Source organism: Aulostomus chinensis, chromosome 7 (assembly GCF_037954235.1).
Source record: "Aulostomus chinensis isolate RoL2024-O1b breed Wild chromosome 7, RoL_Achi_v1.0, whole genome shotgun sequence".
NCBI classification, from domain to species: Eukaryota; Metazoa; Chordata; class Actinopteri; order Syngnathiformes; family Aulostomidae; genus Aulostomus; species Aulostomus chinensis.
In genome coordinates, this window is record NC_141326.1 from 13,055,835 (window position 1) to 13,068,720 (window position 12,886).

The 12,886-nt window shown below is 47.1% G+C and overlaps 2 protein-coding genes across 8 annotated transcripts; both read right to left on the reverse strand.

Annotated features, from left to right (window-relative positions):
• Nucleotides 1–6: 6 nt before the first annotated feature.
• LOC147258589 (uncharacterized) lies at nucleotides 7–7,542 on the reverse strand. Of its 4 annotated transcripts, XM_086208517.1 has the most exons (5): nucleotides 7,243–7,542; nucleotides 6,641–6,776; nucleotides 2,399–2,491; nucleotides 1,318–1,631; nucleotides 7–1,198 (listed from the first exon to the last, which is right to left on the reverse strand). In XM_086208517.1, exons 3-5 carry the CDS (start codon nucleotides 2,468–2,470, stop codon nucleotides 973–975), a joined length of 612 nt encoding a protein of 203 aa, XP_086064643.1. In that variant the 5' UTR covers nucleotides 2,471–2,491; nucleotides 6,641–6,776; nucleotides 7,243–7,542; the 3' UTR covers nucleotides 7–972. The 4 variants fall into 4 exon arrangements, with proteins under 4 accessions (XP_086064643.1, XP_086064642.1, XP_086064644.1 ...); XM_086208516.1 differs by lacking the exons at nucleotides 6,641–6,776; nucleotides 7,243–7,542 and adding an exon at nucleotides 3,455–3,620; XM_086208518.1 differs by lacking the exons at nucleotides 6,641–6,776; nucleotides 7,243–7,542 and adding an exon at nucleotides 2,585–2,773.
• Nucleotides 7,543–9,298: 1,756 nt separating this feature from the next.
• Nucleotides 9,299–12,708, reverse strand: LOC147258590 (uncharacterized). Of its 4 annotated transcripts, none has more exons than XM_086208519.1 (4): nucleotides 12,597–12,708; nucleotides 11,478–11,570; nucleotides 10,625–10,938; nucleotides 9,299–10,505 (listed from the first exon to the last, which is right to left on the reverse strand). In XM_086208519.1, exons 1-4 carry the CDS (start codon nucleotides 12,639–12,641, stop codon nucleotides 10,280–10,282), a joined length of 678 nt encoding a protein of 225 aa, XP_086064645.1. In that variant the 5' UTR covers nucleotides 12,642–12,708; the 3' UTR covers nucleotides 9,299–10,279. The 4 variants fall into 4 exon arrangements, with proteins under 4 accessions (XP_086064645.1, XP_086064648.1, XP_086064646.1 ...); XM_086208522.1 differs by lacking the exon at nucleotides 12,597–12,708 and adding an exon at nucleotides 11,817–12,278; XM_086208520.1 differs by lacking the exon at nucleotides 12,597–12,708 and adding an exon at nucleotides 11,726–12,278.
• Nucleotides 12,709–12,886: the final 178 nt, after the last annotated feature.

Here is a 12,886-nt window from a genome sequence, read left to right on the forward strand (position 1 = left end):
GGCACGTAAAAATTTATTAGCACAGAAAACAACCAGGAAATTGTTTTTTTCTGGACATTTAAATAAAAGAAAAAGACGACAGCAAAGGTGCATCACAAGATGCTGATCACAGGCCACAAATCTGGTTGAATGAAAGACAAACAGAAAAGTCTTCAGTCGGGATTGACAAAGAACTGAGACTTGCAACAGAACTGTCTTGTCTGGTAGTTTGTTCCATGTGGACTGGAAAGCACCATGTTTAGTTCTGAGTGCAAAGACGGAAGGCAACACGGTCTCAGGTGACCTGAAAAGTCTTGATAGCTCATAATGAGGAAGACCAGAGAGGTTTTTGGGCCCCGAACCATTAAGTGCTTCTAGAGTAATTTAACAGTGGTGTCTTTGTCATGATGTGTAGGCAGGAATGAGATGCTGAGATGAAATACAAAAGGTGGAGAGAGTGAGTCCATCCTCTCTAGGACCAGACAAGCAGGTCGATACCCTCGTCTTCAGTTAATCACAGTTACAAGAGTTATGAGGTAACGGTGGTGGGGTTTAGCATCACATAAATACGGCTGACGAGCTCGTGATTAAAACAGCATAACAGCAGGAACTCTTCTTATTTAAATAACACGTTCAATACCTGTACACTTGTGCAGGTGTTTGATACTTCAACGTATCGGTCTTCAACGTTCACTTTTCCCACTTTGACCTCACGAGGAAGGAAAGTGGTCAAATGAAACAATGCCTCATTGCGTGAATCTGAGATTAAAAAGGAGCTCATCAAGGACTTGACTCTTGCACTGAAGTGACAATGCGTAGTTTTTGTGTAAGGGGAGTTGGCTAAGATGAAGTGACAGTAATTCACCATCATATTTCATTAAGAGCCATGAAACTCCGTGCTGCACACAGACAGGAGAGGAGGGTATCAATCTGCTCGTCCGGAACTAAAAATGATGGCGGTAACTGCATTTCACAAAGAGTTGGTGTGTTCCTTTAGTTTTGCTGTTTTTCTGGTGGCTGCTGGGGTTTTGGCTCATGTGAAACATCAACATTGTGAAAGGGAGGATGGGTTCCCTCCCCGTATGAAACGCTGACACACAGTCGTCCTTCCTCATTGACCGACGTCCACAGTGCAGGACGATTCAGTCGCTCCCACAGCTCCTGCTTTATACGTTGACCGAGCTGTAAACTGTATGGACGGCGACGGCCACTCTTGTATCTGTGAAGATGGGAACAAAATGATCTGGTAAAAAAAAGAAGCTTCAATTCTGCTGGAAAGATCAAGATGTTTAGGTTGTAAAACTGTGACGATGACGATCAGAAGTGTAAGGGATGTACCTCAGGCTCCCATCCACCACTTCCTTGTAGAGCTGCTGGTACTGTGTCAGGGAGCAGTTGTGGAAGGTCAAAGGGCCGTCACCAAGCTCTGCAGCAGTGGAGGGCTCTGGGCTGGGAGGCACATTGGACACCACTGGTAGATCAGAAGGTGAGATGGAGTTCTTGTTCAGTGGCTCAGGAATGTCAGCAGGTGGGTTGGAGGGCCCAGGAGGAGGAGTCCCATTCAGCTCCTTTGGAGGGTCTCCAGACACTTTGGAGGGACTGAGCCCAGAGGCCTGCTTCCTCTTCTGGGAACGTTTGGCAGCGTGCTGGGCCTTGGGATGATCAGCAGAGGATGGAGAGTTAACCAGCAAACAGCAGGCTTTTGTTATCTCACTTGGGACATTAAAACAGGTCCTCACTAGGTCAACCTGGATGAACAGCTTAATTAACTGGGAACTCAGTGAAACAAAGCCCATCAAGAATATACATTTCTGTAACAGGTTCAGCAGGGGCTCCAGCTGACGGGCAGGCCTGCACAAAGTAAGAGAGGCTCCAGTGGAGGGCCGCTGCTCCAAGACTCAATGGACTCATTTTACATAGTGCTTTTCTACCTTAGCGGGACTCAAAGTGCTTTACGGTGTCATATCATTCACCCGTTCACACACACACTCACACACTGATGTGGAGGCTGCCATGCAAGGCGCCAACCTACTCATCAGGAGCAATTATGGGTTCAGTATCTTGCTCAAGGACACTTTGACATGGTCACCAGGGTCGGGGATCAAACCAGCGACCCTTCGGTTGCTAGACGGCCACTCTACCCCTGAGCCGTGCCGCCCCAAGAAGCGCCCAACAGCTCATCTTTTGCATCGCCACACCAAACCTGAGGTTTGTTAAAAAACTACTGCAGGCTCAGCCGGCTGCTTTTTATTCCTCTTTTTATTGGTGTGTATGGGATCATTTGTTCAGTCTCCCCTGTAATAAAAAGGCTTAATTTTTATTGAGTGGGAAAAGGAAATACAACAATAGAACCTACTGAACGTCCTCACACACATCAGAATGAGAACTCTGCAAAACACAATGTGAGAAAGAAAATAACCTGGTCGGTCCTGCAGCAGGGACAGACTGGAGGCTTAGACTTCCGCGCAGAAATCCTCCCGCTCCTCGGCATTGCTTCCTCGTGAACATCAAACTGCAACAACACACACACATACACACACGGAGCAGAAGTGTGAGCTTTTAGAGAAGAATTCTGCCACCTTCAGTCTTCTACAGTCTCATTTACCGTGTTTTCCCGCCAGTTACATTTATAAAATAGCTAACACTGTAGTTACCCGTTACAAGCCTGTCTTACATTGTTGCTAACATTAACATTCTGGTTCCTTCATTTTTACGATTATATGGTGACCACGCCGTCCTTTCAACCTTGTTTTGTGGATTCAGGACGTCTGACGCAGTCAGCAGAAAAACCAAAACATCCTCCACGTGTTTGAATCACGTCACTAACCAATCTCACAAGTAAAGCACATGTCACGACATCTAGTTTCGCTTTACGGCAGGCAGCGGGCCTCCGGGGTTGCAGCAGGTCCTTCTCAAATCCCACCAGCCTGCCAGAGGCCTCTCCTCCCGCTGCGCCGCAGGCTCGCTGCCTGGCAGCAGGTTAGCTTGCTGCTAACAACGTAACGCTCCACGGCAATGAATGAAATGATTCCTCGTCTCAGCGAACTTGAGCCGGGAGCTGAGTAAAATCTCAGGCTTCGAGTTACTCTCGTCTGATGCGTCACTCTTGAGAGTTCACGAACGCGCGCACCGGGCGCTGCGGCCCCCTCCCTCCCGTCAACTCTTAAAGACCAGGCCATCCACCTTGTCAGGCAGCAGCCATCGCTTCATACGAGCGGCTGACTGGCCACCCTCCACGAAGACGCTACTGGCCAGACAGCGGCTCCCGTCGTACTGCAGCATTGCTTCGTAATAAAGCAGTAATGCCGCGTCCATGCCGACTGCTGTTTACAATCACTTTACTTTCTTCATTCAACTTAACCGGGTGTCGTTTACACAAGTTTGGGGCAAAACTGTTGCAATCCATTCGGAGACGCTGCGGACCCCGAGTCTCTAGAGTAAAAACACGCTGCGTTTCAAAAGTCTCTTAACTCACACTCTCCATCGTGGTGCTGCTCGCTGGCGCCGGTCTCGCCGAGTCTTTGGTCCGTTACTCGATGGCTGTGGTGAGGTTTCCTGGGATGGAGAAGCGTTTCTGCGACGCACCTCCGCTCGCGGAGAACTCCCCCGACGAAATGGCGAGAGGGAAACCCGCTAGCGAATGGGGTGTCTGAAGGGGCGGGGCCGTCGAACCGCTGTCATACTACTGACAGCGCAAACACAAAGAGCAGTTGTGGAGCCGTGGCGCTGCTCGCTTCCACGCTCGCTCGCTTTGGGATGTTTCCTCGCTCTCGATATTTTTTTCTACCGCTTCCACAACTGCTCTCTGTCACAAGTTACACGCTCGAGACAAAAACTTTGATTGCCATTATTTTTGACCACTCACTTTTATGTTATTTTTTTTTATTGCCCTCAATTCCTGATCCTGTGCTCGTTTAGTTTGTATTTGCGCTCTCATGATTCTGACAGCTATATGACGCCATAGCAAAAGTCACAAGAAAGACACACGCGCAAAGACAAAGGGGAGATGAGCAAACGATAACTACTGAGCCATGATCGCAATAAAAATAGACTCTTGAGATGTATCGATATCCAGCCTGCCACAGTGATTTATCAGGGATTGACATCCAGATTTTGTTTGGTCCTGAAGTTTGCTTGTAGCTGCTTTTTTTCGACGTTGTTGAACCCTCCAGGTTTAATTTATGGGCTGGTTACCATGGCAATATCACAAACAGAGACAAGTGATGACATCCACCCTGCTCTGCAGCCTGAAGCCTGTTCCATCCACCCTGCTCTGAAGCCTGCTGCCTGTTCCATCCACCCTGCTCTGCAGCCTGCGGCCTGTTCCATCCACCCTGCTCTGCAGCCTGCTGCCTGTTCCATCCACCCTGCTCTGCAGCCTGCGGCCTGTTCCATCCACCCTGCTCTGCAGCCTGCGGCCTGTTCCATCCACCCTGCTCTGAAGCCTGCGGCCTGTTCCATCCACCCTGCTCTGCAGCCTGCGGCCTGTTCCATCCACCCTGCTCTGAAGCCTGCGGCCTGTTCCATCCACCCTGCTCTGCAGCCTGCGGCCTGTTCCATCCACCCTGCTCTGAAGCCTGCGGCCTGTTCCATCCACCCTGCTCTGCAGCCTGCGGCTTGTTCCATCCACCCTGCTCTGCAGCCTGCGGCCTGTTCCATCCACCCTGCTCTGAAGCCTGCGGCCTGTTCCATCCACCCTGCTCTGAAGCCTGCTGCCTGTTCCATCCACCCTGCTCTGCAGCCTGCGGCCTGTTCCATCCACCCTGCTCTGCAGCCTGCGGCCTGTTCCATCCACCCTGCTCTGAAGCCTGCGGCCTGTTCCATCCACCCTGCTCTGCAGCCTGCGGCCTGTTCCATCCACCCTGCTCTGAAGCCTGCGGCCTGTTCCATCCACCCTGCTCTGAAGCCTGCGGCCTGTTCCATCCACCCTGCTCTGCAGCCTGCGGCCTGTTCCATCCACCCTGCTCTGCAGCCTGCGGCCTGTTCCATCCACCCTGCTCTGAAGCCTGCGGCCTGTTCCATCCACCCTGCTCTGAAGCCTGCGGCCTGTTCCATCCACCCTGCTCTGCGATACACCGCTTCCTGCATGCCGTTTTATTCTTCTGGGACCAAACTGTGTGAACGAAGTGAACGAGTGCTGACCCATTCTTACATGGATCCTTTTATCTTTGCATAATGATTATGTTTTGTTTGCACCTCTGTCTTAGAATCATAGAATCCGCTAAGTCTCTTGTCATGCTGCTTGCTAGACTACACTCCAAAACAGAAACACCTAGCAACCTTAAAATTACTAGGAAAAGATTTCTGTTGTTTATTTTACTCTTGATTTCTGGTATCCAGCCAAATCCTGGTCCTGGTGCTGCTATTTGTAACACACCTGCTAAATTTAAGGATAGGACCGAGCTAGGTTTAATCCATCTGAATATTCATAGTCTGCCATCAAAGAGTGGTGTACATCTGGGCAACACCAACTGATGCAGATGTGATTGTTCGGTCTAAAACGTGGCTTCGTGAATCTTACTCTGACAACGCCATCTCCATCAAAGGGTGTAATTTATTTAGGGCCAGCCATCCCAAGAAAGTGGATGGGGTTGCAATTTATTGTAAATCAAAAGTTAATGTTAACATCCTGCAGTTAAAGTCAATCAGTAAACAGTTTGAGTTCTTAGCCATAAATCTTGAAATTTCTAATGGGTTTCTCATTGCTGTTGTGAGCTGCAAGAGACCCCCATCAGCTACTGCTGAAGCGCTAACTTCTCTGAATCAGCAATTAGCTGACCTGAACTATAATGAAATAACATTAACTGGCCATCTAAACTGGGATCAGCCAACGTCTAAATCCGACGCCTTCAAAGATTCCTGTTTCATTAAATCTTATACAGCTCAAAAAAAAGAGAAAAAGAGGGAATAAAAGGCCATTTTAACTTAAAGGGAGCAAGCATTGTTTTTTCGAAATCGAGATTTAGGACAAAATTGATGGAACGTTACATTTCCGTGAAAGAAATCAGTTTGGATCAATCTGAAGCAAGGAAAAAGATTCTAAATCAAACATGAGATTTAAAATATAATTCAAAGCAGTAAGTTTATGAAATATAATTAGTAGCACACAGTTTATTGATACAGATCAGAAAAAAAAATCCCAGGATAAAAAGAACGAAAGGTTTTAAGTGACAATGGGCTTGTTGGTATTTTATCTATTTTATGTATTAAAACAAAAACATTTTACATTGTAAATTGATTTCTTAAAGGGGAAGAGACAGTAAGATTTCTTTGCTCCCTTTAATTCAAGATTTGGAAACCTTTTGTGTTCGTATTGTAATGTTCTTTTTTAAATCTTGTACAGATCAGAAAAAAATCAATAACGAAAAGTACTTGTATCTTTGCCTGTGTAACGAAAAGTACTTGTATCTTTGCCTGTGTAACGAAAAGTACTTGTATCTTTGCCTGTGTAACGAAAAGAACTTGTATCTTTGCCTGTGTAAGGAAAAGTACTTGTATCTTTGCCTGTGTAAGGAAAAGTACTTGTATCTTTGCCTGTGTAACGAAAAGAACTTGTATCTTTGCCTGTGTAACGAAAAGTACTTGTATCTTTGCCTGTGTAACGAAAAGAACTTGTATCTTTGCCTGTGGTTTATTGTGAGGAAAATAAAGACGATCCTACCTGCTGAATTCCAGAGCGCTGCGTGGTTGCTCTGTCGGGTCGGGTGAGAACTCTGCGCTCCGGAATCCTCTTCTGTTCATTTTCTTTCTTCCATTGACACCCTGCGACCCTGCCATGGCGATCCAGCCCAGGGTGGCTGGGTAAATAAATAAATAGATAAATAAGATAATCAGAACTGCTCCTTCTCAACGTGAACGGCTCAATAGACATCGGGTTTCTCATCTCCGCTCATCTGTCGAGATTATTGCTGACGTTCAGCTGCTCCACAGGCCGGCGAGCGTCAGCGGCCCTTGCCTGGCAGGCCTCAAGCCTGGGTGTCACAGATCTATAGCGGGTTGCGCGCTTTAATTTTAGGGGCTCTGTCTCTGCTACATGGACTCATTTTTATAGCGCACCTTTCTACCTGAGCGGCACTCAAAGTGCTTACTTGTACTTATATCTTTGTGAGGACTTTCATTGATATAAAGCATTCCCAAGGCCCTCACCGGCTAAAATGTCCTCACTTTCCAAAAATGTCCTCACTGTGTTAGTTAAGTACATATTCTAGTCCTCAATAAGTAGCAAGTACAAGAACAAACACACACGCTGATGATGGAGCCTACCTTGCATGGTACCATTCTACACATCAGCAGCAATAAGGGGCTCATCAGTGGCTTGTTAGGATACTTGGTCACCGGGGGAAGTGAGGACCGAACCGGCGGCCTTTCGGTTGTTATGCTTCCATCATCGGCATCCATGCTGCGGATGCGAATGATGTCCGCATGGAGTCGAAGCGTCAGTGACTCATATTGTCGTATTCATACGTCATAAACATAATCTTTGCCTATAAATGTTTCTCCTGACTGAAACGAAGCTACATGCACCTAACCCCCTTTCTGTGGGCCTCATTTCTCACGCATACTGAGTCACAACATACCCGCAGAGTTCAAAGAGTTCAATCCCGACAAATGTGGCACAGCCGCGCCCTCTGCTGTCAAATGTGTACCATTGTCGAGTCCTGGTGATCGTAAAGGATTATGGGTAAATCATCGCAGCAACCGTACTTTTAGCGAGGAGCGCGCCAGCGAATGCCCGCGGACAAAATAACGTTTACAAACCGAAACGCACTTCAAAAACGATCCAGCATTGCTTGGTTAGATGTAACGATTGTCCGAGGTTAACTTCGCTATGTTTCTATTAAGTTACAGGCCGTTCTCTTCATATTTTACTCGTAACATCAACAACAAAACGGAAGTCGTGCATGCTAGCTAACGTCGATGGGAGCGCGCTCGTCGTTGTCCAGAGAAGCGAGCACTCAGTTTATCCTTCCTCATGTATGCAGGTACGTAGCAGTAGGTTCTGTGTTGCCACGGCCGGTTATGAAATGTTGTAAACAAGTAGATGAGCTACTTAACACAAAAAGTCAAAATACTAAAAAGGGGGAAAAGGGACCGGTCCAATATTAAAGAAGCTGTTATTTTTGCTTCAGTTCAGTTTACTTACTCCAATGTAAACCCACTTTTGTAGATGTGGAAATCCTCCCAGCAACAGAGGATCCCATAAAAGACAGAACATGCTGGTCGATGCTCAATGAAGTGAGCTTTAACACTGTTTATCCCTCTTTGTAAATGCAGGTTGAACTTCCACTGCCATCACGACTTGGGTCTGGACTCTGATCGGCCTCTCAGCTGCTCTGAAATGATGTCCTTGTGGAATCCAAGCACCAGGAACATTTTTTTTCTATGAACACCTCTCCTGATTGGAATATTATATGGTGATAATTCATCAAACCATAAGCCTGTCTTTTGAGCTCCAGAGCTGACTTCTGCAGCTTTGTCTGGACCCCCTCCTATCTAAAAGCACTATAATAATATAATTGTAATGATGATGAAAACAGCTGCAGCATGGTGGTGCAGTGGTTAGCACTGTCACCTCACAGCAATAACATTCCAGGATCTTTCTGTGTGAGTCTCCATGTTCTCCCTGTTCCTGTGTGGGTTCTCTCTGGTACTCCAGCTTCCTCCCACAGTCCAAAGCCATCAAGAGGGGACGAGGCTGATTGATACTCTAAATCAGGGGTGTCAAACTCATCCAGTAAAGGGCCGTGTGGCTGCAGGTTTTCATTCCAACCGAGAAAAACAACATCTGATCCATCAAATGAGCTGTGTGGACACAACTGATTTGATTTAAGTAGAATCAGGTGTTGCTTTTGCTCACCTGGAATGAAAACCTGCAGCCACACAGCCCTTTACTGGATGAGTTTGACACCCCTGCTCTAAATTGACTGTAGGTGTGACTGTGAGTGTGAATGGTTGTCTGTCTCTCTGTGATGGACTGGTGACCCGTCCAGGGTGAACCCTGTCTCTCGCCCAAAAACTGCTTGGATAGGCTGGAGCCCCCCACCACCACCCTTAACAGGATAAGCAGAAGAAAATGAATGGATTTATCATCACAATCTGCTCTCTATTATCCCAAATGTAGATGTCGACTTCAATCTCTGATGCTTTTTACTGTTATTTATGAAAGCATTCTTTCCAGGCTGATCTGACATTGAATGTCCTGTGATGGCAGTACATGCTGGTACTGATACAAATATCAGCCATTAACGACAATCAGATACAGTTGTTGATGAAATACATCAAAATTGATATTAATGAAATAAGTGGAATTTATTGTCATTATGAGCATTTATTAAAATGATTTATGGCGTATTAAGCCTGAAGCTCAATGATCTTTGGTAAAGGCACATTGAATTTATTAGCATAGAAAGCAAAGGTGCATCACAAGATGCTGATCACAGGCCACAAATCTGGTTGAATGAAAGACAAACAGAAAAGTCTTCAGTCGGGATTGAAAAAGAACTGAGACTTGCAACAGAACTGTCTTGTCTGGTAGTTTGTTCCATGTGGACTGGAAAGCACCATGTTTAGTTCTGAGTGCAAAGACGGAAGGCAACACGGTCTCAGGTGACCTGAAAAGTCTTGATAGCTCATAATGAGGAAGACCAGAGAGGTTTTTGGGCCCCGAACCATTAAGTGCTTCTAGAGTAATTTAACAGTGGTGTCTTTGTCATGATGTGTAGGCAGGAATGAGATGCTGAGATGAAATACAAAAGGTGGAGAGAGTGAGTCCATCCTCTCTAGGACCAGACAAGCAGGTCGATACCCTCGTCTTCAGTTAATCACAGTTACAAGAGTTATGAGGTAACGGTGGTGGGGTTTAGCATCACATAAATACGGCTGACGAGCTCGTGATTAAAACAGCATAACAGCAGGAACTCTTCTTATTTAAATAACGCGTTCAATACCTGTACACTTGTGCAGGTGTTTGATACTTCAACGTATCGGTCTTCAACATTCACTTTTCCCACTTTGACCTCACGAGGAAGGAAAGTGGTAAAATGAAACAATGCCTCATTGCGTGAATCTGAGATTAAAAAGGAGCTCATCAAGGACTTGACTCTTGCACTGAAGTGACAATGCGTAGTTTTTGTGTAAGGGGAGTTGGCTAAGATGAAGTGACAGTAATTCACCATCATATTTCATTAAGAGCCATGAAACTCCGTGCTGCACACAGACAGGAGAGGAGGGTATCAATCTGCTCGTCCGGCACTAAAAATGATGGCGGTAACTGCATTTCACAAAGAGTTGGTGTGTTCCTTTAGTTTTGCTGTTTTTCTGGTGGCTGCTGGGGTTTTGGCTCATGTGAAACATCAACATTGTGAAAGGGAGGATGGGTTCCCTCCCCGTATGAAATACTGACACACACTCGTCCTTCCTCATTGACCGACGTCCACAGTGCAGGACGATTCAGTCGCTCCCACAGCTCCTGCTTTATACGTTGACCGAGCTGTAAACTGTATGGACGGCGACGGCCACTCTTGTATCTGTGAAGATGGGAACAAAATGATCTGGTAAAAAAAAGAAGCTTCAATTCTGCTGGAAAGATCAAGATGTTTAGGTTGTAAAACTGTGACGATGACGATCAGAAGTGTAAGGGATGTACCTCAGGCTCCCATCCACCACTTCCTTGTAGAGCTGCTGGTACTTTGTCAGGGAGCAGTTGTGGAAGGTCAAAGGGCCGTCATCAAGCTCTGCAGCAGTGGAGGGCTCTGGGCTGGGAGGCACATTGGACACCACTGGTAGATCAGAAGGTGAGATGGAGTTCTTGTTCAGTGGCTCAGGAATGTCAGCAGGTGGGTTGGAGGGCCCAGGAGGAGGAGTCCCATTCAGCTCCTTTGGAGGGTCTCCAGACACTTTGGAGGGACTGAGCCCAGAGGCCTGCTTCCTCTTCTGGGAACGTTTGGCAGCGTGCTGGGCCTTGGGATGATCAGCAGAGGATGGAGAGTTAACCAGCAAACAGCAGGCTTTTGTTATCTCACTTGGGACATTAAAACAGGTCCTCACTAGGTCAACCTGGATGAACAGCTTAATTAACTGGGAACTCAGTGAAACAAAGCCCATCAAGAATATACATTTCTGTAACAGGTTCAGCAGGGGCTCCAGCTGACGGGCAGGCCTGCACACAGTAAGAGAGGCTCCAGTGGAGGGCCGCTGCTCTAAGAAGCGCCCAACAGCTCATCTTTTGCATCGCCACACCAAACCTGAGGTTTGTTAAAAAACTACTGCAGGCTCAGCCGGCTGCTTTTTATTCCTCATTTTAGTGGTGTGTATGGGATCATTTGTTCAGTCTCCCCTGTAATAAAAAGGCTGATCTACTATTCTAATCCATCACTTGCTGTATTTGTGTTTAATTTTTATTGAGTGGGAAAAGGAAATACAACAATAGAACCTACTGAACGTCCTCACACACATCAGAATGAGAACTCTGCAAAACACAATGTGAGAAAGAAAATAACCTGGTCGGTCCTGCAGCAGGGACAGACTGGAGGCTTAGACTTCCGCGCAGAAATCCTCCCGCTCCTCGGCATTGCTTCCTCGTGAACATCAAACTGCAACACACACACACACACACATACACACACACACACACGGAGCAGAAGTGTGAGCTTTTAGAGAAGAATTCTGCCACCTTCAGTCTTCTACAGTCTCATTTACCGTGTTTTCCCGCCAGTTACATTTGTAAAATAGCTAACACTGTAGTTACCTGTTACAAGCCTGTCTTACATTGTTGCTAACATTAACATTCTGGTTCCTTCATTTTTACGATTATATGGTGACCACGCCGTCCTTTCAACCTTGTTTTGTGGATTCAGGACGTCTGACGCAGTCAGCAGAAAAACCAAAACATCCTCCACGTGTTTGAATCACGTCACTAACCAATCTCACAAGTAAAGCACATTTCACGACATCTAGTTTCGCTTTACGGCAGGCAGCGGGCCTTCTGCGGCATCCGGGGTTGCAGCAGGTCCTTCTCAAATCCTACCAGCCTGCCAGAGGCCTCTCATCCCGCTGCGCCTTCATTGGTTGGAGCGAGGATGAAGTCACGCACTGTGGTGGGAGGCTCGCTGCCTGGCAGCAGGTTAGCTTGCTGCTAACAACGTAACGCTCCACGGCAATGAATGAAATGATTCCTCGTCTCAGCGAACTTGAGCCGGGAGCTGAGTAAAATCTCAGGCTTCGAGTTACTCTCGTCTGATGCGTCACTCTTGAGAGTTCACGAACGCGCGCACCGGGCGCTGCGGCCCCCTCCCTCCCGTCAACTCTTAAAGACCAGGCCATCCACCTTGTCAGGCAGCAGCCATCGCTTCATACGAGCGGCTGACTGGCCACCCTCCACGAAGACGCTACTGGCCAGACAGCGGCTCCCGTCGCCCTGACGCATTGCTTCGTAATAAAGCAGTAATGCCGCGTCCATGCCGACTGCTGTTTACAATCACTTTACTTTCTTCATTAAACTTAACCGGGTGTCGTTTACACAAGTTTGGGGCAAAACTGTTGCAATCCATTCGGAGACGCTGCGGACCCCGAGTCTCTAGAGTAAAAACACGATGCGTTTCAAAAGTCTCTTAACTCACACTCTCCATCGTGGTGCTGCTCGCTGGCGCCGGTCGGTCACTCATACTGCGTATGGTGGCTGCAGGGGATCAGTCCTGAGATGGAGGAGCGTGGATGCTTCACATGTCCTACTGACTTCCAAACGGAACAGCGCGGACGTTTGCAAGACTGGGCGGAGTCAGTGGAAGGAGGCAACCAATGCGCTCGGCTCAAAAATTCAACAGGAGACTACATAGAGGAAATGTTTCCACAAAATGAAAACAAACACCTATTTTTTGTCTAATGTTATTATAGCAGACATATCATAATT